We start from the raw sequence: 27319 nt of genomic DNA, 5'->3' as shown, positions 1-27319 counted from the left end.
GTAGGTTTAAGGTATCGAGAAGCTCCACCTGTAACCCGGTTTCATCGTTTCTCAGTTTCCTGTGTCTATGTGAGAGAGAGCCAGGCAGAGCTTGGCGTGACCCCTCACGGCACACAGCCCCCAGCAGCAGCGAGGCCAGGTGGCTGTGGCACCCTTACTGAGCGCTTACCTGAACACATGGGCTTAGCTTATTTTTGTTTCTTTCTGAGTTTTAAGACTTGGTGACTTTCTTTTGTCAGCTTGCCCTGACCAGGTCAATTTCCCTTTACATCGTACACAATCTGTACAGTCTACCTCCCTTTAAGGAGACTTGGCTCTTAATATTAAGCAGCATCTATTTTAAATTTTTAAGTGCATCTCCAAGGTTGTAAAGTACTGCTTTGTTCTCAGGAGAGCAAAACTGCTCAGTCAGTGGGTTTCCATACTTGTAAGACAAACGTGAATGAAAGAAATAAAAGGAAGCATCTTATCTTGTCAGTCATGATGGTACAGATTATGCAAAGCGATACGATTCTTATCTGTATTTGGCAATTTAAAGTTTTTGTTTAGTATTTCTAAAAGGGTAAATAGTATATTTTTATCTCTTTGGAAGTTTTATTGTTTAAAGTTTGTATCTTTGTCAGTAAGCTTCATGTGGAAGGGAAAATGGAAGCCTGGGTCTTGAACATCTGCTGTTTTCTTTTGGGTTCATTTTTTTTTCCTGAAACTTCCAACTGTTTAAAGAAGAAAAAAAAAAGTGCTTGAGTTAACACATTTCAGAAGGGTTAGATCCTTTAAACTAGGATTACTGGCGGGGTGGAGAGGGGAAGGAAGGGAGGGGAAAATCCTTTCCCAAGAGCTTGTGATGGCTCCTAAAACAGCAGCACAGTACTGCAATCAAGTTAATAAAAGTAATGGGAGTTTGCTATGCATTTTTTTCTGGTAACTAACAAGAAAAGATAGCTGTTTTAGCCAGCATTTTTTTCCATCTCCAAAGTTTTCATTAAAATTGATGTCTGCTTGTTTTGTGAGATGGGATATAACAAAAGAAGTCAATGGAGAATAGGAACTCGTTTGCTTCTCCCCTCACAGCTCCATTTCCGGGTTCTTAGGGATGTTTTTTTTCTGTTTCTGCCTCAGATTGTTTTTAAAAGAGCTTGTTTAGGGAACAGCGTGAAGGCGTATAAAGCCGTAGTCCTAATGAAAAGGTGTTTGGAAGTGTTTTGATGTTGGCTGGAGCATGTTGGTCAGAAGATTTCTAGAAAGCCAACAGAACCACATTTAAATGCCTTCAAAAACCTCGTTGAAGTAATTGTTACTTATTTTGCATACGTTTCAGAATTACAGTGTGCTGTGGTAATTATAACAGCACTGCAGAAGCCACTGTATTTGCAGCTTCCTGATGCAACAGGAAAGGGAAGGGATGAGTTACTAATAGAGGAGAAACATGGGGGAGAAGCATGTGTTAGATAAGCACAAGCCTTCAACCCAGCAACTTAGCAAAACACACACACAACAAGAAATCATGTGCTACAGGGGCTGGTTACTGTGATTAGCACAGGTTTGGCTCTGCTTTCCTCAAGGGACTGTAGTTCCAGCAGAGTAGCTGCAGCTGTGTGCTGACACACAGTGCTCTCAAACTGCAGCTGAAGTAACCGAGTGCTGGTCAGGGTGTGCTTTAAGCAGATTCAGGTTGTGCTAGGTTTCTGTCAGTTTGAATTAGTTTGTGTATCACGGTTTAAATTAGCAATGTTTATTTTGGTTTAAGTAGATTGATTTTAACAATAAAACTTTACACCAATTCTAAGGCCTAACTCATGCACTGAGATTCACTGCCTTAAAATATCTAGCAAATGGATTGAAATGCGATAAGCTCTTTAAAACACAAGTATAGTTACTGTGTTTCAAAAGTGTCCATTTTTCTGAATTTATGGTGTAGTATGATGATACATCAGCTTTCCGGTCTGTTGCAAAACCAGAGCTAATAACTACGAATGCAGACAAATAAATATATAATGTTAACAAAAATAGCCTTTTGTTCATGCATCCTCGTGAAAGCCCTGTTGTTCACTTAATTGTACCAGTTTAGGAAATCATTGCTCTGTGTCTTATTTGTTTAAAGTAATCTGCTTTCCGAAAATGATGTGTAAAATTGAGTGGGTGTTTTGATTTTCACTTGCTTGGTTGGACCTGCAGAACTTCACTGAAGTTGTGGTGGGAACAAATCAGCCTTTGTTCTGCGCAGCCTGATTTGGGCCTAATTTTCCTTGGTTTCTTGGTTGAAGAACAGCAGAAGCAGCAGCGCAAGGTGAGCATCAAGCTTAGTCTTGCCTGACGTTTCTCTGTTTGTGAAATGGAGCATTTCGTTTCGGCAACTGAATGTACGGTGACTTTGGTTTATCACCGATGCCGTTCCTTGACAGTCTCTTAGCGGCACTCTCACATGCTATTTTGGGCAGATTTTCTGTTTCTCCACTTAGGTGAGAAGGAGATTTGCTTCTTTTCTTACCTTCTATTGTTGTCTGTTCTTTTATATCTAACTCTCCTCTACCAGATGGTGCATTGCTTCAAGAAAGTGTGGCTGTGACTGCACAGGTTAACTATATCTCATTCATTCTGTCATCTGGGTACTGCAGCGTAGCAGTGTTAGGCTTCAGTCCTTTCAGACATCTGAGACACATGTGTGGCACTTCGATTTTTAGTGTGCCTGAGGAGTGAAACCCAGAACTGGGGTATGGGTTTGGGTGGCAGTTGCAGGGCGCGTTCCCGAGGCTGGTTAGTTGCTGCGGGGCGCTGGCTTTCAGCTCGAGGAGCTGCCAGCTCCCAGGAAGGCTGTTGCAGCTGGCTGGAGAAGTATCCAGCTATCTCCAGAAATCTGAAGCAATGTTCCTGTATGCATGACTCCTCCTAGGTGAATCAGAACCCTGTCGTAACATCTGTCTAACCCACAAGGAACCGTATCAGTTCATGCTTGTCAGTGCAGTAATCTGAAATCACTCAAAACACAAAGGCAGATGATGAAGGTAAAATCAAATATGAATCCATGTTTACAAACCTTCAAACAAAAAATACAAGATTCTTAAAACTGGCAAACAAAAACAAGGCAGCACACAGCAGTAGAGCACTGGAAAGTTTCCTTTGCCTTGTATGTAGTGCCGTGGCAGATGACTTCCAATCTTCCCAGGGAGAATCTGGTCATTGCACAACCCTGGTCCCTCAGGTTGCATTCAGAGAGAAGTCTCTGATTTAAGGCTCTGTATGTTGTTTCTTCTGAGGAGGAGGTACTACCACCTCCTGGGCACGGCCAGGTGCAATGCTGCCAACTCAGGCTTTGCAGTGCTCTTCAGCCCAGCATTAAGAAGATGGTTGGTGTGTTGCAAAGGAGATTATGCTTTCGTGCTATGATGGATAAATTTCAAGTCTTGGAGTGGTGTTTTTCTTTCTCCTACCTATACGCATAATTTGCTAATAATGCCTTATACAGTTGTGCAACAGGAATTTTCTCTTGGCTACTGTTGGTGGCTTGGAATATGCCTTGTGTGAGCCCAGGAGAGCAGCACCCACACCAAATAAACCTGGGCTCTGGCAGAGCTGGGCAAACAGTTGCACAGATTTCTGACCGGTGCAGAAGCTACTGCCAGCACGATGAGGTCCTTTGAAGTATTTAGTGGTCTGTGTTCCAGATGAGTTCAAGAAGAGGTCTGAAAATGTGGGTCTGAGCTTTAAGACTCTTGCTTATGCCATTGCATATTTGCATACCCAGTGGTGCCACTGAGTGCGGTGAGACTACTGATGTGAATAAGTGCTTATTGAGACAGAGAATCAGAAGACCTTTGAATTTGCCTCATGAGAAACCTGAGATGAATGGTTGGTGTATCCTAGGGTTGGTATTAGACTGACATTCAGCAGAATCAAATGGTATTTAAATTGCTTCAATATTATTCCATCCAATCTACTTGGCTTACATGATCCCCATTACAGTAGTACTTGTGCTTATTTAAAAATCCTTCTGCATAATTTGGGAGAAAACATTGGAGTTAGGTATTTAATACAGCTACTTAGCTACTAACCTTTGAAACAGTGATGGTTTTTGGCCTTTCTTCAGCATTCCAAGAGAAGTAGTTCTGGGTGCTGCTTGTGAGAAATGCTTAGCAAAACCAGATTTTCTCAAAAGTATTTCTACGGTGTTTAGCTTAAATAAAAAAATAAGTGATAACTGATCCTTTAGTGTCTTGGGGAAACAGGGCTTCCAGTGTGTGTGTGTATACATATTCCAGAACCGGGGACAGTTTTTGAAAGGAGAGAAACAGTGTTACCGTGGGGTATGGAGGAGCTGTGGACGATGTTGAAAATCTTGATTAATTTTAATGCTGAAGAGTACTGGGACGTAATTCATTGTGTAGAACTTTTGTTGGCTAAAAGTGCTGGTGAGCTTTAGGGCACACCGTGGCACTGAGACAGAAGAGTGGGATTTTTGGTGCCCTGGGAGCTGCGTCCATTCCCAGTTATGATATTCCACAATCCTACGAAGGCTAATGTGTGATGGGAATGGTTAAGGAAGTCATTAATTGTTTCATCTTTATGGTGATATTTTAATTGCTATAGTGACAAAATCAAGTTAACTCTTGGACCAGATTTTGTCATGTTGCCAACAAACATACTGTTCTTAGATCTGTCACGTGTGTGGTGTCGTGGTCTCAGGGAAGTCACCAAGAGCTGAGGACTGGTTTAGTCATTATGGGAAGCATTTTGGCTTTTCATGTAACCCTTCTTCTTTACATCTTCTGATCAGTTGATAGGAATTCCCTGCTCTGAAGCTCTTGACCTTTTTGTGCTTTCAGTTTTAACGTTTCACTTGCAACTTTATTGTTTTTTCAGAATTAACATATGGTTTATATTCCTGTATACAAAATGATGGAATTAACCTATCTGTGATTTTCATTCTTCAATCAGAAGATGTATTTTTCTTGGTGTTACACTTCTCAGGTGAACCCCTTCCAAAATTACTGAATCCTCAGAGCTGGTTTCCTTTCTCTCTACCTTCTTCCTCCCGTAAAGTAAGTTCTGTGTTGAGCCATTGTCTAGGGTGATGCTAAAAGTGCTAGGTCAGCCACACCTATAATGTTTATCCAAGGACAGTACAGGGATTAAGGTAGTGACATAAAGTTCAAATTTCATTGTCTTGTCAAAGACTTTTTGGATAATCTTAGGTAAGTTGTTTAGGTTTGGCTCTTCAAAAGGTATCTGGTAACAGTGGTTTTCCTCACAGATTTTGCTCAGAAATCTACTAAGATACTGAAGTGGGTCAGATATTACAATAACTAAGGCTAAAATGCTTAATATATATATATATATATATATATATATATACACACCACATATATACATGTCTACGTTTAAGCCTGTTCTTCGAAGCTCAGGATGGAGCAGATTATTCAGAGTGGTAAAACTTCATGTTCAAATTTTGTTCGTCATTGACTCTGTGTGTGGTTCCTTTACAGTCTGGGGGAACATTCAAATGAATACTCTTCTGGATGTTTCTAGATTATAACAATGACGGAGTTCATTTTGGCAAGAAACTGGACTGGTAGAACTGTCCACAATTTTAGTTTTAGGAAGATGTTGGGTTTTTATCAGCTATAGTCTTCCTTTCCAAGCAGAATTTTAGTATGCAGACAGTTACGTAGAACAGGAATAACTCCATGAAGTTTCATGGCCTAGATTTTGTAGATTTTTTTTTTGTCTAGGTAGTTGTAGTGCTTTATGGCTTTATCTCTCCTGCTAAATTAACCCCATATTTTTTCTCCTTTGGGAAGTTTCCCTTTCCAATATTCTGTTGTCCCATTTTAATTTTGAAATCCAGTTAAATCATGTATACTCAGAGGTTTGGTTTATTCTTTTAGCAAATACAGTGTGCAGTCTGACTTCAATTTACCATGGCTGTTGTAGCAAACTAATAATGACTTACAAGACTATTAGTGTTAAACATCCAACGGTTGCACAGATTGGCAAGCTGCAAAGGTGTAGGACCTGAATATTCTGGTTAAAAATACAATTCATTGAAATTGCCCACACTAGGACAAATCTGAAAGCAGTTGTTCAGGATGATATTTGTGCAGTAAGTAGAGGCAAGTGATTAATTTGTCTTAAAATGTTCACTGTTAGCGGGACAGATACCTGTTCATTACAGTGTTTTAAAGTTAACAATTCAGAGTGTACTTACCAAAAGTATTGTCTTTTATCTGTCATTTTTGATGCACTCAGAGGTAAGATTCCTCATCTGAATCCTTGTGCCAAGGACAAGAACACAATTAATAAAAGCGTGGATGGGTCAGGCTCTGTGCCCAAATGGAGTAGTTTATTTCTGACTCGTGTTTGGCATGAAAGTATTTATCATCCCTTGCCATAGCACCAGACGTGGTTCAAGTGAAACATCCCCTCCCCTCCCAGAAACAGAGGCTCTTGCACAGGTGCTGCAGTTGTATTTGCCAGCTGTGCTCATACACGGCTGCACGTGCATCTGACTATGCTGGTGACTGCTGTAGGCACTGCTTCACTTCTGCAATTCTAGCTCTAGCCGTTTGTATGCCTGAGCTAGATAGACTATTGTGTGTGCTGCCAGGACTGCTCCATCTTGGCTGTGGAATTCCTCATATATTTGGAGTGGTGTATTAGCAGTACATCTGGAAGCCTTCCTAGGTGTTATCTAATTCTTGTAATTTTCATTTCAGAATTAACAATGCCCTGTAGTGTCTATGGGTGATTCATTATGCAGGCAGACATTCGCTCCAGCAGCTGTCTGGAGTGTTGCTTCCTTTAAGATGCACCAAAGAACACTTCAGCTTACTGCTGCTAAACATTCGTAATTATCTTAAAAATTAAGTTTTGTGATATTAATTGTCATGCACTGTGAAGTCACCAACATTTTAATTCTGAAGTCATACTATACTGCTTGAGTTTCAGATATCTGAATGATATTCTTAACCACTGAAACCCGCTTTTCTCTTGGAATTAAAAACTAGCTGCATGAGTTATCATTAAAGTTTACAAGCATGTGTATATGTGTGTGTGTATAATATGTATGTTTATTTCTTGGTTTGAACCAAGAAAGAAGCTTCAAATTAGAAGGCAAAATGAGAGGGAAGTTCGAGTACCATGGAAAAGAGTTAGAAGAGATCGTCTGTTTGCATTATTCAAATATAAATTCCAGATTTTGAGAAGAACAGGAAATGATAAATAAAACAGGCTTAAGTACAGAACTTTTTTTGGAAGTGTATGCTCAAGGATTTGGGAAAAGATTGTCATTAAAAAGAAGGGGGGGCGGAGGAAATGTTTTCAGCAGTCATAAAGTATTGGATCTAAGAAGTGATAAGCATCTACCAAAACATCTTTCCTTAAAGAACAAAAAAAGACTAACTCAGATTTGTTTCAGATACAGTGATAAGTAAAATCTGTCCCTGAAGCCACAGCAGCATTGCTGCCTATGGTACGTACACAGGATTTCACCAAAGTTTTTGCAGCTGGACTTGTACATGCTGCTTTTTGTCATACTTTAAAGGCTTAGTTTCAGAGGTAGGTACCAAATGTATTTTCTGCAGTTATGTAGTTTGTGTATATAAAGCTGAAGCTGGTTTAATTTCTGATTGTTTTACTGCCTAACACTGTACTGTTACCACTTCCACGAGTCAGCACTGATGGTAAAAGAGACAGTCTGAACTTCCCTTTTTTTTTTCTTTCTTTTTTTTTTTTTTTTAACTTTCTAATCTCCTCGGTGTGGTCAAGACTGCTGCTTTGGGCCAGCTTAAGCTATTCCTTGAACTCGTCTCAGTTTGTGGTCCCACAGGGACTGGGACCCAGCTGGCCAGCGATTGCTGCTGGTGCACTTATTTGGGGCCCCCGAGCCAAACCGAGGGAAAGGTGGGCTCTAAAGCTGAGCTGCTGACAGGGCCAGCAAAGTCATCCATGCGTGTTATTCGGTTCTGCACCAAAACCAGCTTATCAGAGCAGCAGATCTAGCCAGCGGTGATGAAGCTGTCTGACTTCTTTATACCACCTTTTTCCTTTTCTCTAACTGCAAATCTGAGGTCTTCCAGAAAGTTCAGCTGCTACTTCACAACTCTATTAAAGAGTTGACTTTTAATGTTTAAGACACCTCATCAGTGATGTCTGAAAGATTTTAGCTTTTTGTGCTGCTCTTAATCCGCCTGATGGCATGGTCAGAGGTTGGTATGGACAAATCATCCTGAAGGTGCAGCTGGAAATCTCCTGGGGAGCTCCACCACAGCTTATTGACCTCTGGAAATCTTGCCCTCATTTTTATGGATGAGCCTTTGGTTTTAATCTTGCTTACCTTTACAAGTTTGAGGACGTCATCCTACTGAAGAAATCCTGATTTCCCTATTTACAAAGAGAAGGAAACTACTATTTATAAAATTTGGTTCGTGTGCTGAATTCTGTTTACGCTGAGTTTTGCAAATTTCTTGCTGTGTTTCATCAAGTCCCCATATCTGTTTTGTTCTCAGTATTGTGAATTGCCTTAACGTATGGAAGGACTCCTCGTCTGTGCAACCTTAATCGCTTGCATTCAGGGAAACATTTTTTTATAATAACTTTTCATAAAGAGGATTAGATTCACTAATTGGTTAGATTCCCTAATACTTTTTAACTAGATGTCACACTTCTCTTTTTTTATGGCTTAAAATTCAAAAGAGTTCACCCACAGACTGGTTTAAATCAGTGTTTGGTAACTTTGTGTTTTAAGGGGACTTCTAAACTCAACTTCTGTGGGCCATGGAGCTATACATGCTTCCCGAAGTAGCTTTCATCAAACTATCTTTAATCTGAAAGCTGTTGGTTTTGGTACAAACTGGGACAAGTTAACTTTTTCTATAGTATAAGGAGACCCCAAGAATGAGATTATGCCCTGTAAAGTCTAGTAGGCATTTGTCCTCTACAAGAATGTAAAGGCAGTGGCCATAAACGAGGGTGCAGCTGGGTGATGCTAAGTAGTTCTCTCAGTAAGAGCCACAGGCAGAGGTATTTGTACCTCCAAGCTCGCTCTGTCTCTGCATTCCTTTGACCCCAGAGTGGGCTGGCTCCCAGCCATGTTACTGCAGTTGTTGCAGAGGCAGAGAAAGCGTGCTGTTAGGGAAGGGACATGTCTGAGCAGCATATTCATTATTTTGGGTTACCTTCACTGTGGGTCCAGACCCTTAATGTCAGGTTGTGGGAGTACATGAGAAGTACAAGCAGTACGTGGGAAGAATGGAGATGCCATTGATCCTTGGAGCAATACTGCTAATACAAAAATGTGCACTTTTTATTTTTTTTTTTTGAAGGAACATATTAAAAAATCAGTTCTCAGTTATCAGTGAGTGGTTTGTTCTGACTGTGGATTTGGTGTGCCGTGGGTTCAGACCTTCCAAACCTGTTTTTAAGTAGGACCTGCTAGAATGCCGCAGGGATGGCTCTGCCATGGGGCAGTGTGCTGATAACAAGGCATAGAAACATGTCCATAGTTTCTTGTTGCTTGTCAAGTTACATCTTCTGCAACTAGTGTTTGCTGATCAGCTGAGGCAGTCTTAAGTTGTCTGTTAACATCTACAACGTTGTACGCCAACAGCATTTTCTGTAGTAACAGCAGCCTCGGGAAGAGTGTTGGTTGGTATCTGTCTGGACCACTCATCGACCAGATGAGCTGTTCCTTGTTTCTGAATTTCCCAGGAGTTAAACATAGTTGATCATGCTCAATTGATTTTAGATTTGTTCCGTGGTGCCTGTGCATAGGTAAATCACTGTGTGCTATGTGTAGGGGAGAGCTGTGGGAGTCTTCCTGGCCACAACAGACCAGCCTTCTATTGCTGAGGCCAGAGGAGTGTTCTGTGCATGAATGAGCATATTTTGTCATATGCCTGTAGAAATGGACCATTTATGCCACTAGGATATGTTGCAGTGAACCCTAGGCCAAACATGATGGATGTGGTGGGCTTTCCTAAAGCTTCGTTAACAATGCAAGATCATCTCTGAGAAATATCAAAAGGTGACAGATAGCCACTGCCCCCCCCCCCCCCAAATTTAGAAATAGTTGGCGTTGATGCTAAAGTCAAGTCTTCCCACATACAGCTCTTCCTCAGTTCTTGGTTTAAGTTGGTTTTGCTTTGGCTGAGTTGAAGTACAATAAAACAAAGCATTGCTTTGTCACCTTCCATGAGGCTACAACTAGCAGCTTGTCCATCCTGCCGTTAGCACATGCATCACAGCAGATATAGTTGCATTGAGGAGAATTGTGGGTGGGTAGCACATCCCACCACACTGCGGGCAGCACAGCCAGGCACATGCACGGCTGCTTGCATGGGGTCTGCAACACCAGCCTTGCAATGGGAAACAATGCAAGAGGGGCAAACATTTTAAGAGCAATGAAGTCTGACTCCAGTTCTTTTCTAATGAGATCTGAACTTCCAAGGTTTATTTTAAGAAGCCATGTAGAGTCTCAGGAATCATTTAGAAGACTTCAGGAATTTCATTTGCAGCCATGTACGTGCTACACACAACCTCATTAAAATCCAAAGAAAACTGGCACACGTATTGCAGCGTGCAAACCAAGTAGAGTTTGCTCTCTACTATTCTGTAGAGAAGTCTTACGTTGAAAGGTTTGCCAACATCATACGTTCGTGCTTTTTGGTCTGTCAGCTTTATACGACATTGACATTTATAAAGCTTTTGGGCAAATTTTTGCAAATGAAGGTAGAACCACTGGGTGAAAGCAGAACAAGGCTGATGTATGTAAATGCAGAATACTGACAACTCCTTACATAAGAGTCTGATTATTTTTAAAGTTGCTACTTATCTTGGTCTTGTTCTAAAATCAGCTACGTTGCTAATTTAGCAATACTTGGCTGCTTCCATTCAGCTAGGGTGTTCTTCCTGTGAGGGAGAATCACATTTTGGAGATGTGTTCACCCTGACAAAGAATTGCACACTGAGTGTCTGACGTTGTATGTAGACCAGTTGCCGTAGCATGGTCTCAACTGTGGTCTTCTTGAATGTCAAAATACCGTGGCAAAGTTAGCATGAATTCTTAGCATTCCTTCCTGTTTCTACTCAAAGTGGCTATCAGCTATCTGCTGATAGTCACCTCAACCTGTGCTGAAGTAATTGTAAAAATACATCACGCTTCGCTTATACATGGCTTCAGAGCAGAGAAGGCAGTGGAGTACGAAATCCTGTGTTGCATTTACTGTGCACTGTTGGTGCTTCTTGAATTAGTTGGAATGTCATTAAAATATGGTTACTTTGGTTTTCAAATCAAAGTCAGTTTGCTTTAGAACTCAAATGTTAAACAAAGTCAGTTTTGGGGGGGAAAAACCACAACAAGGAAATTTCAAGTACGCACAGTCCTGTGCATGCCTGGTTAGATTTCTTTTTAGATTTTTACTCCAGTGGTATTTTATAGCTGCCATCACAGCTACAAGACATTCATTAGAAACTTTACATTCAGAATTTGAGTTAGAATTCAGGTTTTTAAAACTGTAGGTTACTTATGGAAGGATCCCAGTATATGAACTTTGTCATGATTTGAAAAGGAGATGAGTAGAAGGATAAAATGCAGAAGGTTACCATACGTGCCTCTGGTCGTCCCTGATGGTATTGCAGATGTAGGCTAGCTTATAGCTTTATCTGTCTGGGAGCTGGCTGGAAGAAAGATACTATTGATCTCTGTACCTGTTTTGTTGGATGGATGGGAAGCTTTCAAACGTTCGGGGAATAGATAACATGCTATGGCTAGGGGTAATACAAAGAGGTCTGAAGTCAGTGTTAAAGTGGAACACTTGATCTTCTCCAATGTTTGTGTCAGTGGCTGCTTGCATCCTCAGAGTGCACCACAGCAGCCAAAAGCTACATTCAGTTTTTCAGGAAAAAGAAAGGAAATCAAAAGTTTCCCCTGAAATAAAAGTCCAGTCAAAAGTGTTTTTTTTTTTTTTGGGTGGGGGTGGGGGGTGGGGTGGAGGTGGTCATGATAGTAAAAGAGGGAACAGTTGTTTTATTGAGTACTTCTAAATCTGTATAAAAGTACTGGGGAAAACTAGCAGTCAACTTTGAAATGTAGAGAATCTTTCATAGTCCTTTTTTCTCTGCTGTATTCTCTCTCTTTTTTTTTTTTTTAATGTTGACTAGGTATACATTAATATCACCAGGACTTCTCTTCTTAATTACATATAGTATTAACATAAATTAATTATACCATTTCTGCCTGTGTTTTCCTAGGACTTATCCCTGAGACTTGCTCTACTACATTACCAGTAATATTGCGTATGTCCTCTTCCAGTCTCTTGGTTATAATGAGTTGTATCTGCTGAGTTTTTATCATATTGCAGAATATAAGAACCACAAGGGCACTTTCTGAAATTTCAAAAGTGAGTAACATAAAGATGAAGAGAACTTCCAGCATGGCACAGATGAGTTCTATGGCAAACATTATAAAGGACAGTCTTGCAGTGCAAATACTTGCAGTGAAGTAGCTAGGGAGTGCAGTCAGTCGTGTTCTTCTGATGAGGAGTCATTCGTTGCCATGGATGGGGTGTATGATGCATTATGACTTACGCAGGCTTAACTGTAACATAGCACAGAGATGTAAGCTGCTGAGCAACAGAATTGGATCTTCTTGGCATTGGTGTTATGCTAACCTTCGTGATGCACTTGTGTGGTGCTTCTATACTAGCACATTCTTTGCTGATAATCTCTAAAGTAGTTAGGTCTGAAGACACAATGCATTAGGCAATTAAAAAAGGAAAAACATTGACAAACTGAATACGAAGGATAAAATATACAAACTGATCTATACTTTCAAGCATAAGCTGTGTATCTCAAGAGAACGTGTTGCTGGGGTTGTCTGGATTCCATCTTGATGACGAAGTGTTACAAAACTGGCTTCTTTTCTAGAGGGCTTTTTCTGACGTGCCACCTTTCCTTCTGCTGGAGCTGCTGGCTGCAGTGAGATGGGCGTCGTCTGCCAGAGAAAGATTAAGATTTAGGAATGTAGAAAAAAGGGCCAGAGCCAGCTGCCTCTATGGCACCATCTACGTCTTCAGAGAACACAGCAGGAGAAGCAGGAATGGGCTGGGGGCTGTGCTGCATAGTGCTACTTATTGAATACTGGCATAACAGTACGGTGGCCTTGCCAAAAAGATCTGTTTTGTTCTTTAAAATAGCATGGAGGGGTGCACAGTAACAATGATGCCACAGTGCTGGTATGGTATACTGCCCATATGGAACCAGGAATCGGAGACAAAGGGATTTGAATAAGAACTGACTCCCTCATACATGGTCAGGCACAAGTTCTTCAATTTATTTTTTAACTTCAATAAACAGAAAATGACATAGCGGATCCCATGTCAGCCAAAAGAGCCATCTGTGGTCTAACCCTGTGACAAACAGTATAGCAATAATTCCAATGCCACCAACAGTGTGGAGTTTGCCAAAAAAGCAGATGCTTCTTTTGACATGCATCTTCAATGCTGTGCCGTTTCTGTCCCGTAATTGCTGTTGATGGAGGGAGGGTGGCTAGGCTAGCCAGATGAGCAGAATGCTGAGATTGCAGTTTGGGGGGGAAAAATGAGAATTTGGAAAACAGAAACAAATAATAAGAAGACACTATAAACAATAAAAAAGTCTGAAATAAAAAACCGCAGAGTTTATCTACATATCTCATGAAGCCTGTGATGCTTTATAAATAAGAAACAATATTTAAAAGCTTATTAGTAACCTTGTATTAATTTAATACAAGGTTATACAATAATGGATAATATACAAATACAATAATGGAAGAGCAGTAAAAACAGTATTTCAGGAATGCACAGACTTTTTTCTGCAGAGTTTTTAATTTTCAAAAGAAAGCTTTTTTTCCTATAGTCTTTTAAAGAAGTAGAGGATGGTCAGACATACTTTCTGCTGTACTGCCAGTAGTACCAGTATTCAAGCAGTTCTCTGGGTGAGCATCTCCATGTCTGCATTGTACTCCTTTTTTAACATGATCCTAGGAATCCCATCAGCAACTTCTTGAGTTATATGAACGTAGCTGGACTAATCACCAAAGTGAGATGATGGATGGCATCCTTAATTGTTGAAAATAAGGATGGCTTCAAGAATGTTGCATGTTTTGTACTACCGTTTATGAAACAAATAATTACTTACGCCCATAAAAACATACATCTTAACATATCATAAACATAAATACTTGAAAACTCTAAGTTTTGGATTACATTGAATATTCTCCATGACCCCATTTGTTAGCAGTGGAGGCAAAAGTTCAGAATAGCTAATGACACAGAGGGTGACCGATATCACAGCTGTGCAGGTGATCTGCTGCCTTCTAATGCAGGGGTCTGTCCTCTGAGCAGGAGCAACTGCCTTGTGTGTTGCCACCTTACGTCTGTGGCTTAGTTTTGCAGGATTCACTTAGAGAAACGGTTACCTGCTATACATTGCTGCCTTGTTTTCCTGCAAGGGAGCAAGAAAATTCCCAGGATATATCCACATCCTGTAGTTTCCATACATTTAAGTCCTACCTGTTGGTGCTGCTTCTGGTATCCTACTTCTCCCCATTACATACACTCTAAGTACAGTCAAAGGATAATGCAAGTTTTTTATTTTCAGATTTCAGTGCACTTATTTCCAGATTTGATGAATAACTAATTGCCATCTTTCCTTTGGAGTTTTGATCATAGTAGATGTCAGGTTGTTTTTAGTTTTTCTTTATTGAAAAAATGACAGGGGCATCGTATTATCATAGTCAGAGGTATTTTCTATTTTGAGGGATTACTGTGCCTTCTGATGTTCAGTCCTATATAGAGTAATTTTACTTATTAAGAAGAGATTAAAAACAGCAAGGTTAGGATGTGCCATGAATTTAAGGGTTGGGAGGAAGAGGAAGTGATGGTATCAGTGATGCAGCTCAGTGTGCTTTTTTGCTCTGCTTCTTCCCTTCCCATGACAGTGCAAGCTAAGATCATGAGTGTATTTGCTTGTGGTCTCCACTCCAGTCCGTATCTCACTTTCTGCTACAGGGTCCATTAGAAAGGAAACTGCTGATCAAGACATGTTTTTTTTTTTGTTTGTTTGTTTTTTTCCTGATGAAAAATATCACCTGACAGTGTCACAGGTCTCAGTCGTCAAGATCTGTAGATATTTACTACTACCACCTTATCCACTAAGCTGGTTATCCTGACAGTGAAGAAAATTAGATTGTTTTGATGATGTGATCTGTTTTTGACAGATCTTTTCTGTCTGCTTTTTTGCCATTCTATTATCATCCAGATTCTTGTAAACCGATTGTTTAATAATTTGTTCCAGAATATTTCCGGGAATTGAAGTTTGGCTGACTGCTGTGAAATTCCCTGGGTCCTCCTCTTCCCCTTTAAAAAAAACAAAATAAAAAAAATTGCAAGACATTTGATGGCTGACAGAGAAACAAAACTATTTATGGGAGTACTATATGTGCCAGCTGCAGTTTGACTTTTTTTTTTTTTTTTTAATGTCCTGGGAATTTGACTGCTTTCATGAAGTAGAACAATTGCCTGAAAACTTGTTCTTTTTATTTGATACTAATCTGTTTTGGGCTGACACCTGAAGAGTTTTTAAATGGTGGTAGTGAGTAGGAGTTTCCTGTTACGTGAATGTTTAAGCAAAATCATATATCCAGTGAGAAGGGACTGCTGTGACCATGTAGTTTAGGGATTTCTAAACCTCTTATCACTGTGAGAGCTGAAATAGTCATTTGTCAGAGGCAGATGCTACACTTCTGCATTTTTTCTCTTAAACCTCTTAGATGCTCCCTTCAATCTGGTGAGAACCCCTCTACATGCTTGCCTTGGTGGCATTTTATGGGTTCCACTGGAAATCCAGCCCTTTCTGCTACGTAGGATTTTCATGCTAGTGCGTGACCCAGTGCGGCGCCTGTCCTATGGCATAACCTGAGCCATAGCAAACTTACTGAGTCTCCTGAGCTGCCCTTGAGGTGCTTGTGAGCTGGATGTGACTTGCCAGCTCTCGACCATCCCTGGTCCAGCCGTACCTCCTGCACGACACGGGAGTCCCAAAGTGCAGTGCAGTTTCAACCAAGGAGTTTCTCCTACCTCAGAAATATCTTGACTGGCTGGTTTTTGGTGTGGCGTTGTAGGGTTTTATACCATGCTTGCAATGTCTAGCAATAGATATGCAATGCAAGACTTCTGTTAGTTGTATTCAGTGCTGTGTGCTGGACTTGCTGCAGTTCAGAGCCTTGCGTAAACCCGTTGGTGTGTGAGTTAAGTCTCCCTACAAAGGGATGTGTTTTTTTCTAATTGCAGCTTGAATCCTTACCCTGGAACAAAAACTTAAACGTGGGCTCAGGATTCAGTACTCTTTTCTGTCTGGATCCTGAGCAAAAGCCTTGGCTGGTTGCACTGGAGGAAGCAGGTCTGTGTTTTTACTAGAGTCAAGAAGGAAGCTGGCAGTGAGTTCTTTTGTGTCTATTGCTCAATGAAGGGCTAACCACAAAAACATGCACGTTTTTCTGTCCAGATCTCAGTACCAAGCTCTCTTTCTCTAGGTACTTCAGCATCTTGACTTTCTTTTTCTGCTGTTTTAACCTAGGCTGACTGTTGGCTTGCTGCGGCCTGTTCAAGTTTCAGAAGCTAAAACTCAAATATTTTGCTTTAGTTGTATCTATAACGTTGTCATGGCAAGGGCATGGTACCAATACTGTCCAGGGAATCCAGTATAAAACTGAGGGACAAGGATGCTGTGATTCATGATGAGCAAGCAGAAGGGAGAAGTACTAATAGCTTTTGCAAAAGAGCAGGGGCTTAGCCAGTTCAACACTCCCTTCTTTCTCCTTTGTGGTAGGTTTTGTGCTGTGGTGCAGCTAGTTTCTTGTATCCATCATCTTCTGTTTGTCTCTGGATGAGAGGAGTCAGTCAGTGGAACGCTTGAAAATCCCGTTTGATGAACTTGATAGATGAGATGAGCTCCTTGGAGCTTTGAAGCTTTTCCATTATCAATGAGAAGAGCTACCTGAACCAGGAGGAGCTTCTGCATCCCTTGCTTGCTCTGTTGTCATTCTCTCCTGCCATCCCCAATAAGAGCTCCTTTTTTATTAATAAATAATAATGAAAGAAATCATTCTTGGAGGGAGAAAGAAAAATTGGGTATCATCAGTATGGGTTTTGTCATACACTTCTGTGTTGCTGTGATTATGCTCCCCTTTTTCAAGTGTCTTCATAAAATGAACATGCTTAGATTTGGAGCTGTGTTTGTTTCCTTACTGGCAGGAGATTGCTGTTCTACTAAACCTTAGTATGGGTAGTTTAAATACGGTTAGTTTCAGCTCCTCTAAAAGTTCAGGAAAACATTTTGTAACAGGATGGAATGATACCTTCTGCTGTTAGTTAGTAATCATTGCTTTCTGCTGAGAACAAATGTAGTCCTGCTAAGTTACTGTGAAAGATGCTTTGTCCTTTTAACCATCCTAAGCAAAAGAGCTGTCAGAGGAGAGAGGACTTGAGTTATAAGCAGGACGTTCTAGGATTGAAATTGTTAGGAGCCTCTGAGCTGTGACTGAGGGCTTATGTTAAACTGTCTCATTTCAGTGCTAATAGAACCATGCTCTATAAACATCTTTTTACAGGGAGGCTAAGAAAAGCATGTATTCACTCTTGCATTTCTGTATTTTAAGGAAAGGCCTCTTAAATTTCTCAGAAAAAAAGTGTATTGGCTGCTTTCCTGAATTTTACCAGAAGCTTTTCTGGTTCTTAATGGCAAGATAATTTAAATGACTTAGAACATAATGGACTAGAGAAGAATGACAATATTAATTAAAAAAGTCAAAGTGAAAATAACTGATTTTATTTTCATGGACATGTTATCCACATATGGTTTTTTTGTTTGTTTGTTTCCTTATGTTTTCTTTCAGTGTGGAAAGTTTTTTGTCTGTATTTTAGAAAAATAATTTTCAGAGGACTTGGCTTTAACATAAAGGCAGGTGAGGAACAGGGCATAACGCTCTCTTTATCTGGTAAAGCTCTTCTTAAAACTTATGTGCTAAGGAGTTACATGTGAGGGAGGGGGTTTCCAGTTCTGTGTGACTTTTGAGTACTTGAATCTCAGCCTTTTTGTTGCAATTCATCTTTATCGTAGTGCCAGCTGTAGTACTTTTGTCATAATTCTTCCATGCCAAAATAGGGAAGTTTTTTAAGAAACCTAGGGCTGGGTCTCCAGGTGTTCCTGGGTTGTCTATGATGTGTCATAACAGGGAGAGTCTCTGCTTGCTGCCAGCCTCCGCCCACGGGGTTCTGCCTCTTCCAACACCTACTTGTTTCTTCACTGTGTAGCTGGAGCACCAGCAGCCATCTCCACTGTATAAAGGAAGATGGAGTAGGCTTGGATCCTGGCTGTGCTAACAGCTCTGTGATCATGACACACGATATCCATGGTCTCAGCTTTGTGCAGTAAACCAGCCCTTGCTGGAATCACCCTGTTGATTCCCACAGCGTCACCGAGACCGTGTTCTTCCCCCATTCATAGCGAACTTAAGGTCAGTGGTTTAAAGGAGAAGGGGGGAGGTCCCAGGGCTTTTTCTCCGGAGAAAGTTCTCAATGAGAGTCTGGAGGACAAGGCTTCAGTGAGTCTCTCTACGTTTTATATTAGTACAATCTTGAAAATGCTTAGAAAGCAGCTGACTTGCTGCATCTTTGTGACAAGTGCTGACAGAGCAAAGAACAACAGTCAGAGAACCTACCCTAAGGGAGGAGATGGGAGTGCAGCAGCAGATCTTCCTATTCCTGCTGGTTGAATCACGTCCATTGAGAATTGGACTTGGAGAGGCCTCCAGAAAATCAGTTTTGCTTGCCGTAACATTTTAGACATGATGATGGAAAACATGAAACAAAACAATGCAGGACACTCAAAATGGCATCCCCATAGAGCTGTCAGTTTGCAGTGTACACTAAACGGCCTAAAGGAAGTTAATAAAGCAACCATCTTCATCACGGAACAGTCATTTTTGTTGAACTTTTGGATGTCTTCCTTCAGTTCAGGACATGATTTTATTCCAGACAACATGTTTCCTAAGCTACTGAAGTGTGACACTGTTTTGCTTCACCAGATGTGGCATCTTCTATTTTCCTGAGCCCTAGCTTACATCGTAGGTTTTGAAACTATGGGATGATCCAAGCAGCAGTTCAGGCTAAATTGGATGGTTAATGTGTGCTGTAATTTATGGTTTGAGTTAGAGTAGATGTGTGAGAACTTACTCTACTGGTAGAAGTCATGGTATTTTTCCCATCAGGAATTTTAGCTGCGCAGAGGAGCTCATAATTAAATGCTAGCATGTTGTATAACTTCACGGAGATGCTTTTATAACACTAAGTTAGAGACGTGAATGAATTGCTACCATAATAATCGTGCTCTGGTTTGGGACAATGGTTATCTGGGTCTGTGTCTTCAGCTTGCTGGAGTTTCCTTGGGCTTTTGTAGTCTGAAAGTCACAAGGATTCAGTATCACTCAGCTCCTAGGTCAAAGGAATTTCTCCGGGTTGTTCCTTTTTGTTTGGGTTGGGTGGTTTTCTGTGAGAGATTTTCCTGTTGACAATGAAAAGATTCTTCTCCTTGGCAGACAAAATCCTGCTCTGACTCGTTTCCAATCCTCAAGCACAGCCCAGTTTATAAGACAGACGAGAATGGTTCATATAAAGAAGAGTATATTCTCCAGCTGTTTTTCCATACTTACTTGTGATCGTTCCCATTTTGCCTCTATATGCAGGCGAAGACATAGGCAGGCGGCTTTCCTTAGCGTGAGGCACTCCTCAGGGGCTCTTCTGCCACTGAGTGTTTCCCGTTCCTAACCTGTACCTGTGTTTTTCTGCCCCTGAGGTGGGCCGGGGGGGAGGGGGACGGTGTCCTGGAGCCGAGGGTCGGCTGGTGGCTGCTCCGTGCAGCTGGCTCTGGTATCAGGTGGGGAGCTCACACGGCATGTGGTACAATTCTCTGGCCTTTTTTGCTCAAATGTTTGTTGAAGGTGGTAGAAGGAAGCTGCTGTGGAGAAAGAATGATCAACAATTGTCTTTGGGAATGAACTCTGAGGAAGAAATGGTAAACCAGCATGGCAGCTGATCCTTGTAAGCAGGAATGTTGTCACAAGAAAATGGTCTGCTCCATTAAGCTTGTTCCTCCTGTTCATGTTTAGTGTCTTGATTTACGATGTAGTGATTAAAAAGAAAAATTAATGAATGTGGTTTTGCTTCTATTACGTTATTGCAAACCGTTGTGAAGTCCATATGATAAAATCTTAAGAACAGCTTTTGATACAAATTTGCAACAGAGACTACAGTTTGTACAACAAACTTTTTACAAAGCCTGAAATCAGTTTGGAAAAGCTTTCAGTTAATGTTCATGAAAGCTGTTTCCAAACAAACAACCCCAAACTTTGGCCAGGTCTCCGCAGCAAAACATCTTGCCAGCAAGCGCTGTATTAGCCAGGGGTGTGGAAAATAGTCATGCATCCTCGCTGACATCGATACGTTGGCAAAAACCCAGGCGTGGATGCAGCTGTGCCGGCGGAGGAGAACTTTTATCAGCTTAGCTTATGTCGTTTGGGGAGGTGATGCAACCAGGCCAGCAGAAAAACTCCTCTCTTGGCGCACGCTACGGGCGTGGGAGGCTCTGCCAGCGCGGCTCCAGCAGCCGGCCTCCACCAGGGCCGAGCCTTGTGCAGCAGCTGCGGCTGGACAAGGAAAGAAAAGCTGCCCTGAACCAAAGGGGCACCTCCATCTTTCAGGTTTATCAGTAGCTGATCAGGAGCCGAGCAGAAAGAGCGGTTCAAATGAGGCTTTAATGTAAAAAAATAAAATATGTATGTATGAGGTGCGTGGCTTTAAGATGTCACTGGCCCTTTAGCAGCTGTCTGTGTGTCACTGGGCTGCAGGGTTTTGCAAGCTGCAGCATGCCAGACATCTGTGTTTTGCAAAGCCTTTTCAGGCTGGTAAAGGTATGGGTTTCTGTGGAAGCAGTCAAAAACCTTCTGTCTGTAAACTTAGGAAGACAACCATAATCACATTTGCATTCCCATCATATTTGGATGTAACCGCTAGCACTAGAACATCTTCATGTTTAACTAAAAGTTTAAATTTCTCAGAATGTAGTGTTTATGTTTTACGGGAAGAAAGATTTGGTATTCCTGCTCTCTGTGCTCATTCACCCATTCACTTTCCTCTCTTGCTTCTGCAAATCAAGACAGGACTTTACAAAACTGCTTCTTCATACCATAGAAAACCAAAGACTTTAAGGGCAAACCATTGCAATGTCTAACAGCAATAACAAACTAAAGATGCTGCAAAACAGAGTAGAGGCTTCTTGTTTCTAGTAGTAATTTCTGGTTAAGGTTATGACTGATACATACACGTTCACTTTTATCAAAGCTGTATACGTGTACATACGAGGGAATTGTTCTTTTTGAAACCTTGCACATTGGGTCACTTCATGTCTTGTGAGAACTCTGCTGAAGACTTCTTGAAGGGAAGAGTAGCACTGTGTCAGGCTGCATTTGCTCAGTTTGTTATGAAAATGTTTTGAAACTAGTCGCTCTCTCATTCCACATTGCTCGTAACCCTAAAAATAATTGCCTGGCATTACTGGAAGCAGAGCAGTCTGACAGCCCAACTTGTGCTTCTATAGTTAAAATCCGTCAATGTTTCCATTACAAATTTGGAGGGAGGGTTTAATCTTTTTACCATTTTAAATCATGCCTGGAAGAAACTCTGGATCAGCTTTTCAACTTGGAGTATATTTTTTTTTTATTTTTTATTTTTTAATGTTCCCAAAAATCTTTACTTAAAAAAAAATAAACAACCAAACAAACAACCCCAAAGCCCTATGGCAATGAAATACTGATATTCAGTTCTGAGATTTAAAATTATCATGAAGATATTTCATTCTTTTTGGTAATTTTCAGTTCTATTCAATTAGGCAACAACTTTGTTTCTTCATATCAGTGTTGATTCTCCAGTGAGCCTGTTTCAGGCTGGTATTGCTGCATAATAAACTTTGCAATATACTGAATTGGAAGATTTCAAAACCTTCCCAGGGAAACACGGAAAAGGAACACGTAATTATCATGAAGTATCTGATAGAATGAGTGCCTCTGTACTTTTTTTCCACTCCCAATTTCATTCTAATTTCCCAAGGTTTTCTCCAAAATGGTTTCACTTTTCTTGTGCATGAAGGTTGTAGTTTCATGAACGTTTCGAGCAGACGCAAACTGTAATCCCCTCCTCTCTGCCTACACGTTCCTGTTCCCTGCCTTGTGACAGCCAAAGCTTTTGCGTAGCATAAAACCACATGTGGTGAACCAGATCAGGGAAGATAATTTTTTGGTTCCAGCTGTGGCTACACAAGTGTTTGTACTAGTCCAAAGAAGAGGGTGGCACAGGGGCGGGAACAAGTGAGTCTACACTCATGTTTCAATTTATATTCCAATCTTTTTTTCTTTCCTTTTTTTTTTTTTTTTTCCTTCCTCCTTCAGTGCATTTCCTCTGCAGCTTGTAAGGTGGTTCTTTGCTATGAGCTTCTTGAGGTGTAGGGGGGGTCAGACTTTAGCAGGAAAGTGAATGAATGCAATGATTTTTTTTTTGTCAGTGAAAAACCTTATTGTCCACGAGACCTTTCCTGGCAAACTTTAGCTATTATAATCAAGTATTTTTCTCGTACCATACCACAGACCTGGTTTTTATACTTCCTGTACCATGCCATGCTATATTGTTGTTAAAGTAAGTGGTTGAGTTGCTCTTCTGCAGGTTTTCTCTGTGTCATTTTAAAGTTTCGTTATGGCCTGATTTTAAGAACAACTGCATCAGATATCCTGAGGACTATATAAAGTGTTTGAGTGCTTACCTCCTTTTGGAACTTTGATTGTTTGGAATGATATAGAATCTTTTTCTTGAGATTCTTGAAATAATTCACAAATACTGAGATAAGTGGCAGTAATTGAAAGTCTAGTCCTTAAGCAGTCTGTGCTCCCTCTCTCTCTCTCTCCCCCTATATCTACATATATGCATTGTGTGAAGTAGTAAAAGCCAGCAGAGAGAAAAAAGAAGTTACTAATTATTTTTATATTTCTTGATAGATTAAACAAATGTTATCTTCATGTCTGCTACAATGTTCCTTTATGATATGGAATAGTCATAATGAAATATACTTAGTTTGTACCTGTTAGAACAATATCGTTTACTTCATCTTCGTATCAGATGCCACAATGAAGAGTGATAAAATATGAGTAGTACTCAGCAGAGGTTATATGTTACTTGAATCTGTGGCAGGCACTGAGCGTGCTTCAGGTGGTAGTTGGGCATTCAGATGCACCTGTGAGTCCTGTCCCAAACACAATGTGGAAGTGGGAGTGTTTAAAATACATAACTATGTACAGATTTAAAACAGTGCTCCAAATGCTCAATAGGCTGCTGTAGACTGAGATAATGTGCATACTGTGATTGCTGTCTGAAGTTCACTCTAACACACTTTTTCCTTTGCAGCAGTCCATTGTACCAGCCCACCCAATGGCTCCTCCTAGTCCCAGCACCACCAGCAGTAATAACAACAGTAGTAGCAGCAGCAACTCAGGATGGGATCAATTAAGTAAAACAAACCTTTACATCAGAGCACTGCCTCCAAACACCACTGATCAGGACCTGGTAAAATTATGCCAACCGTAAGTACTATACTTAAATACAAATTAAAAAATCATACCTTAAAAGCTAGTAGTAGATATGCAAAATGAATGTTTGGGCTATGAGGGAAGAAAAACAGATTTGTAAATAAAATCGTCATTCTGTAGTATGATGGCAAGTTTCAGCTTGCATGGAAATCAGTAGGAACAGAATATGTTTGGCACTTTGGAGAAGCACAGAAAATTTAAATATAGTGGTGGACAGACCCATGTATTGCTCACGCAAAAGCAATGGTCACCTGTTCTGCTGCCTGATGCTGTTGATATGACAGGTAAATGAAAATTAACACCTGAATGTGAAACTTGCTATTAAGAACCTGCAATAGAGGTTCTCCTCTGTTTAGTGCTAACATAATCTGCTGATATGAACTCCTCGAGCAATTGTTTTGTATTGCTGTAAATTATAATGTGCATTTGAAATCTTATCCTAGTTTCAGACTAATTTATGTTGGCTGTACATTACTGTACAATTATGATTTAAAGAAGTGGATCTGCATGAGGATACTCAGTGCTGCCGGGAGTTCCAGGTAGACTTGGCTTAGCAGAAGGTTTTCAGGCAATGTTGTTAACACGAGATTTCTGCTTGTGTGAGTTCTTGGGTTTGTTTTTTCATTTTTACAGCAGCATGTGCCTTCTAGTTACTTTCAAATATGTGTCAGATGTCTAGAGACCGTGCAATTAGGTTGTGTATATACAGTTTAAATCATCTTTCTTAAATGTTTTACTGACTCTCTGAAGTACTTAGTAATTCTGAAATGTATAGTGCACATGGTGGATTGTTTTGAAGACATTGTTTGTGCAATACTACCTTTAAGAAAACATCCTGATCTCTTCTGAACAAATAGAGAATCATTAGGTTTTACATATAACACCACTGTCCAAGATTCTTAAAATAGCGTTATCTTCTGTTTAGCAGATATGGGAATAGGGATATGTAAAAACGTGTCCAAGATCGCAATGCAAGTTAGCAAAACAGCCAGGGAAACTGTCAAAAAAAAAAAAAAAAAGTCTTGTATCCCAGCTTACATTTGTTTTTGAATGCTGAAAAAAAGAATCAGATGCATAATTTATAGAGAAAAATTAAATCTTGTTTCTTTTCCAAACAAAACTTGGACTTTCAGGATAATAGTCGTATCAGTCATCTTACTATTATAATAAAAGCAACTTGCTACATTATCTTGAAATTAAAAAAAAAATATTTATATTTGGTCATTTTTCCAACAGTAAATGAAGTCAATATATTTTATGGAAAAGGGAACATATTATCAGTCTTTTTTAAGGATTCATTGATAAATTGAATGTTTTTACAGCTTCCCACATGACGATGACCTCTTAATACTTGAATTTTAGTTCATGTTACAAATCCTTATTTTACAGAATTAGATTTTACTTCGCCATTTTTATCTCTTGAGATGATGAAGCAACCTTGGCCCACACACTGACATTAGGGTGGAGTTGTGAGGTTATTTTGCACTGGAGCCACCCGGTATTTGGGTAGTGGTTACTATAGCTCCTGATCCTCTTTCTGAAGACACTGTGTGCAGTCTTAGATGTCATCAATATGCATCAGCATCCTAGAAGAGACACATTTGGTACTTTTCTGTAATTAGTCCTTTTCCTCTTGGATAGCCGAAGATGCTCATTTATTTTTAATTTAATTTTATTTTTTTTCTGTTCAATATGTAATTCTAGTTGGATTGGCATTAATTTTGCAAGTTAGCAGCTGGCAAAAACTACAGCCATGCAGTTATTAAATGAATTCTGAAGTGAATTTAAGCACCTGGAAGGTCGTTGCTTTTCCTCCTGTGAAGTATTTTTCTCTTTAACGTCTTGCTTGGGTGGAAAGGAAGTCCTGTCTCAAAATTCTCCATTTCTGCTGAGGAACCAAGTGAGATATCCAGAGTTTTTAGGCTTGGAACGTCTTTCAAAAATCTGGGTAATCTATTAAGAGCCTTAGACTTCACTGCCAACATAGCCCCTTAGCAACTCTGTTGATGTTTCAGTAAGACAGAGATGACTGCACTCTCTCATTGTTCACAGAAGCTCAGTAATTCACTTTTTTAGACTATGGAAAGTTTCATATGCGTTTTTTTCCCTATTCCTAAAGATCTGCCTAAACTTCTAGGACATAGAGGACAAGATATTGTTGAAAGCAAACCTGGTAACAGTCTGATACCTCACTGAACAACATTTCTGCTTGAGATGCTTAAAACGTTTTAAAACCTTCTTGAAGTAAATGATCTTTTACATGCATATCATTGAAAAGAGATGCACATATATTCTGTGGTGTTTGGAATAGATTATATTATTGACAAATTATGTACATGCCTTTTCAAATTATTATTATTATTGAATTAATACCACCAATTTATTCATAGGGAAAAAAATAAAAGGTTGAGGGTTTAAAAATTAACAAATGTATTTGTGGAGTTCGTTAATTTAATTTTTTGTTTGTTTTAGCTTAAAAGAACATTTTTGGTTTAGATTTGAACATTTCTTTGCAATATTTTCAGAAAAAGTGTAGAATATTGAACTATCAGATAACAGTAAGAAAGCAAAACTAGTTGTTCACAGTTGATTTTTAAGCTAATGTAATACAAAATAAAAGAAGAATATAATCTTGGACACAGAGGTCAATGAAGAAGCTGCTGTTTACTCCAGATTTCTAAAGTGTTTTCTTGAGCTTTTTCAAAATGCCTTAGATTTTACTGGGAGTAGTTTTAGCTCCTTTTCCCCATAGGCTGGATCTTGTCCTATGAGAGCGCCCACCTTGGTGCTGACCTAGTTCCAGAAGGGCTAGGAAGGCTGCTGTGTGCGCAGCAGAGGTGGGCTGGCTGCCTGGCAGTCAGCCGTTGTCAGGGGATGTGCGGAAAAGGATCACTGGCTTTGCTTTCTGTCTTTGGTTGTTGTCAAACAAGATGGAAAAACACCTGTGGGCTGAGGAAATAATGGTTGAAAAACGTCATTGTCACCACAGATGCCAGAAAGATCCCATCTGCACAGATTTTCCCTCTGATCGTCATGGATTTGTATCATACGCTGTACTGAGAAGTTATTTTCAGTGATGGGTATTGCAGAGAAATCCTATTTTCAATATAATCAACTCAGAACGCGAGGTAGAAAATTCTGCAGAGTTCTTGTGTACGTGGGTCTGGCCACACAGTCCTTTGCTTTCCTTTAGTCAGTACATTCACTTCAGTTACTGCTCACTACAGCTAGCAGTGCTAATTTTGGCCATGTTTATATTTTGAGTAATTGTTTTTGGTGAATCAGTAGAGAAACTTCTTATCAAATCATAGAAGTGTGGGGCTCGCTTTCCTGTTGTATCACAGCTGTGCAGTATTTGCCAGCACACCTAACAACTCTTCACCATTTCGGTGGAAAAGGGCTCTTGTGGCGAGAGCGCGATTTTGCCAGTATATGGCTCTGCAAATCTACTCTCCACCTTCATCTGTGCGGTTCTTTTTTAACGCTTTGTCAGGTGAAGCTTTCTCCTTTTTTCCAAGATTAAAAGACCACTTTATAATGTTGTTGTGAAGGCTTACCTGGGAGCAGAGCCGTTTCCAGGCAGCATTACCGGCTTTTGTG

At 40.2% G+C, this 27319-nt stretch overlaps 1 protein-coding gene and 1 long non-coding RNA gene across 12 annotated transcripts in view; one reads left to right on the top strand and one right to left on the bottom strand.

Moving 5' to 3' along the window:
• Positions 1-27319, top strand: part of RBMS1 (RNA binding motif single stranded interacting protein 1) — a 148450-nt gene that overhangs the window by 58404 nt on the left and 62727 nt on the right. For all 10 annotated transcript variants that reach the window (XM_027461843.3, XM_072040850.1, XM_027461839.3 and 7 more), the window contains exon 2: positions 23538-23713. In XM_027461843.3, the coding sequence (XP_027317644.1) occupies positions 23538-23713 (176 nt within the window). The remainder of the gene's footprint in view (positions 1-23537; positions 23714-27319) is intronic.
• Positions 23012-27319, bottom strand: part of LOC140002924 (uncharacterized) — an 8926-nt gene continuing 4618 nt past the window's right edge. Inside the window, exons 1-3 of one of the 2 annotated variants that reach the window (XR_011810600.1) lie at positions 27277-27319; positions 25512-25607; positions 23012-23376 (exon numbers count right to left, since the gene is read on the bottom strand). The exon at positions 27277-27319 is cut by the window's right edge and continues 4618 nt beyond it. This is a non-coding gene — a long non-coding RNA (uncharacterized lncRNA). Of the gene's footprint in view, positions 23377-23721; positions 25306-25511; positions 25608-27276 lie in introns of those variants that run through there. The other variant, XR_011810599.1, reaches the window with a different exon arrangement.

This window comes from Anas platyrhynchos, chromosome 7 (genome assembly GCF_047663525.1).
Source record: "Anas platyrhynchos isolate ZD024472 breed Pekin duck chromosome 7, IASCAAS_PekinDuck_T2T, whole genome shotgun sequence".
Taxonomy (NCBI): domain Eukaryota; kingdom Metazoa; phylum Chordata; class Aves; order Anseriformes; family Anatidae; genus Anas; species Anas platyrhynchos.
The sequence above is the reverse complement of the archived record's forward strand: the minus strand, read 5'-3'. Positions and strand labels throughout refer to the sequence as shown.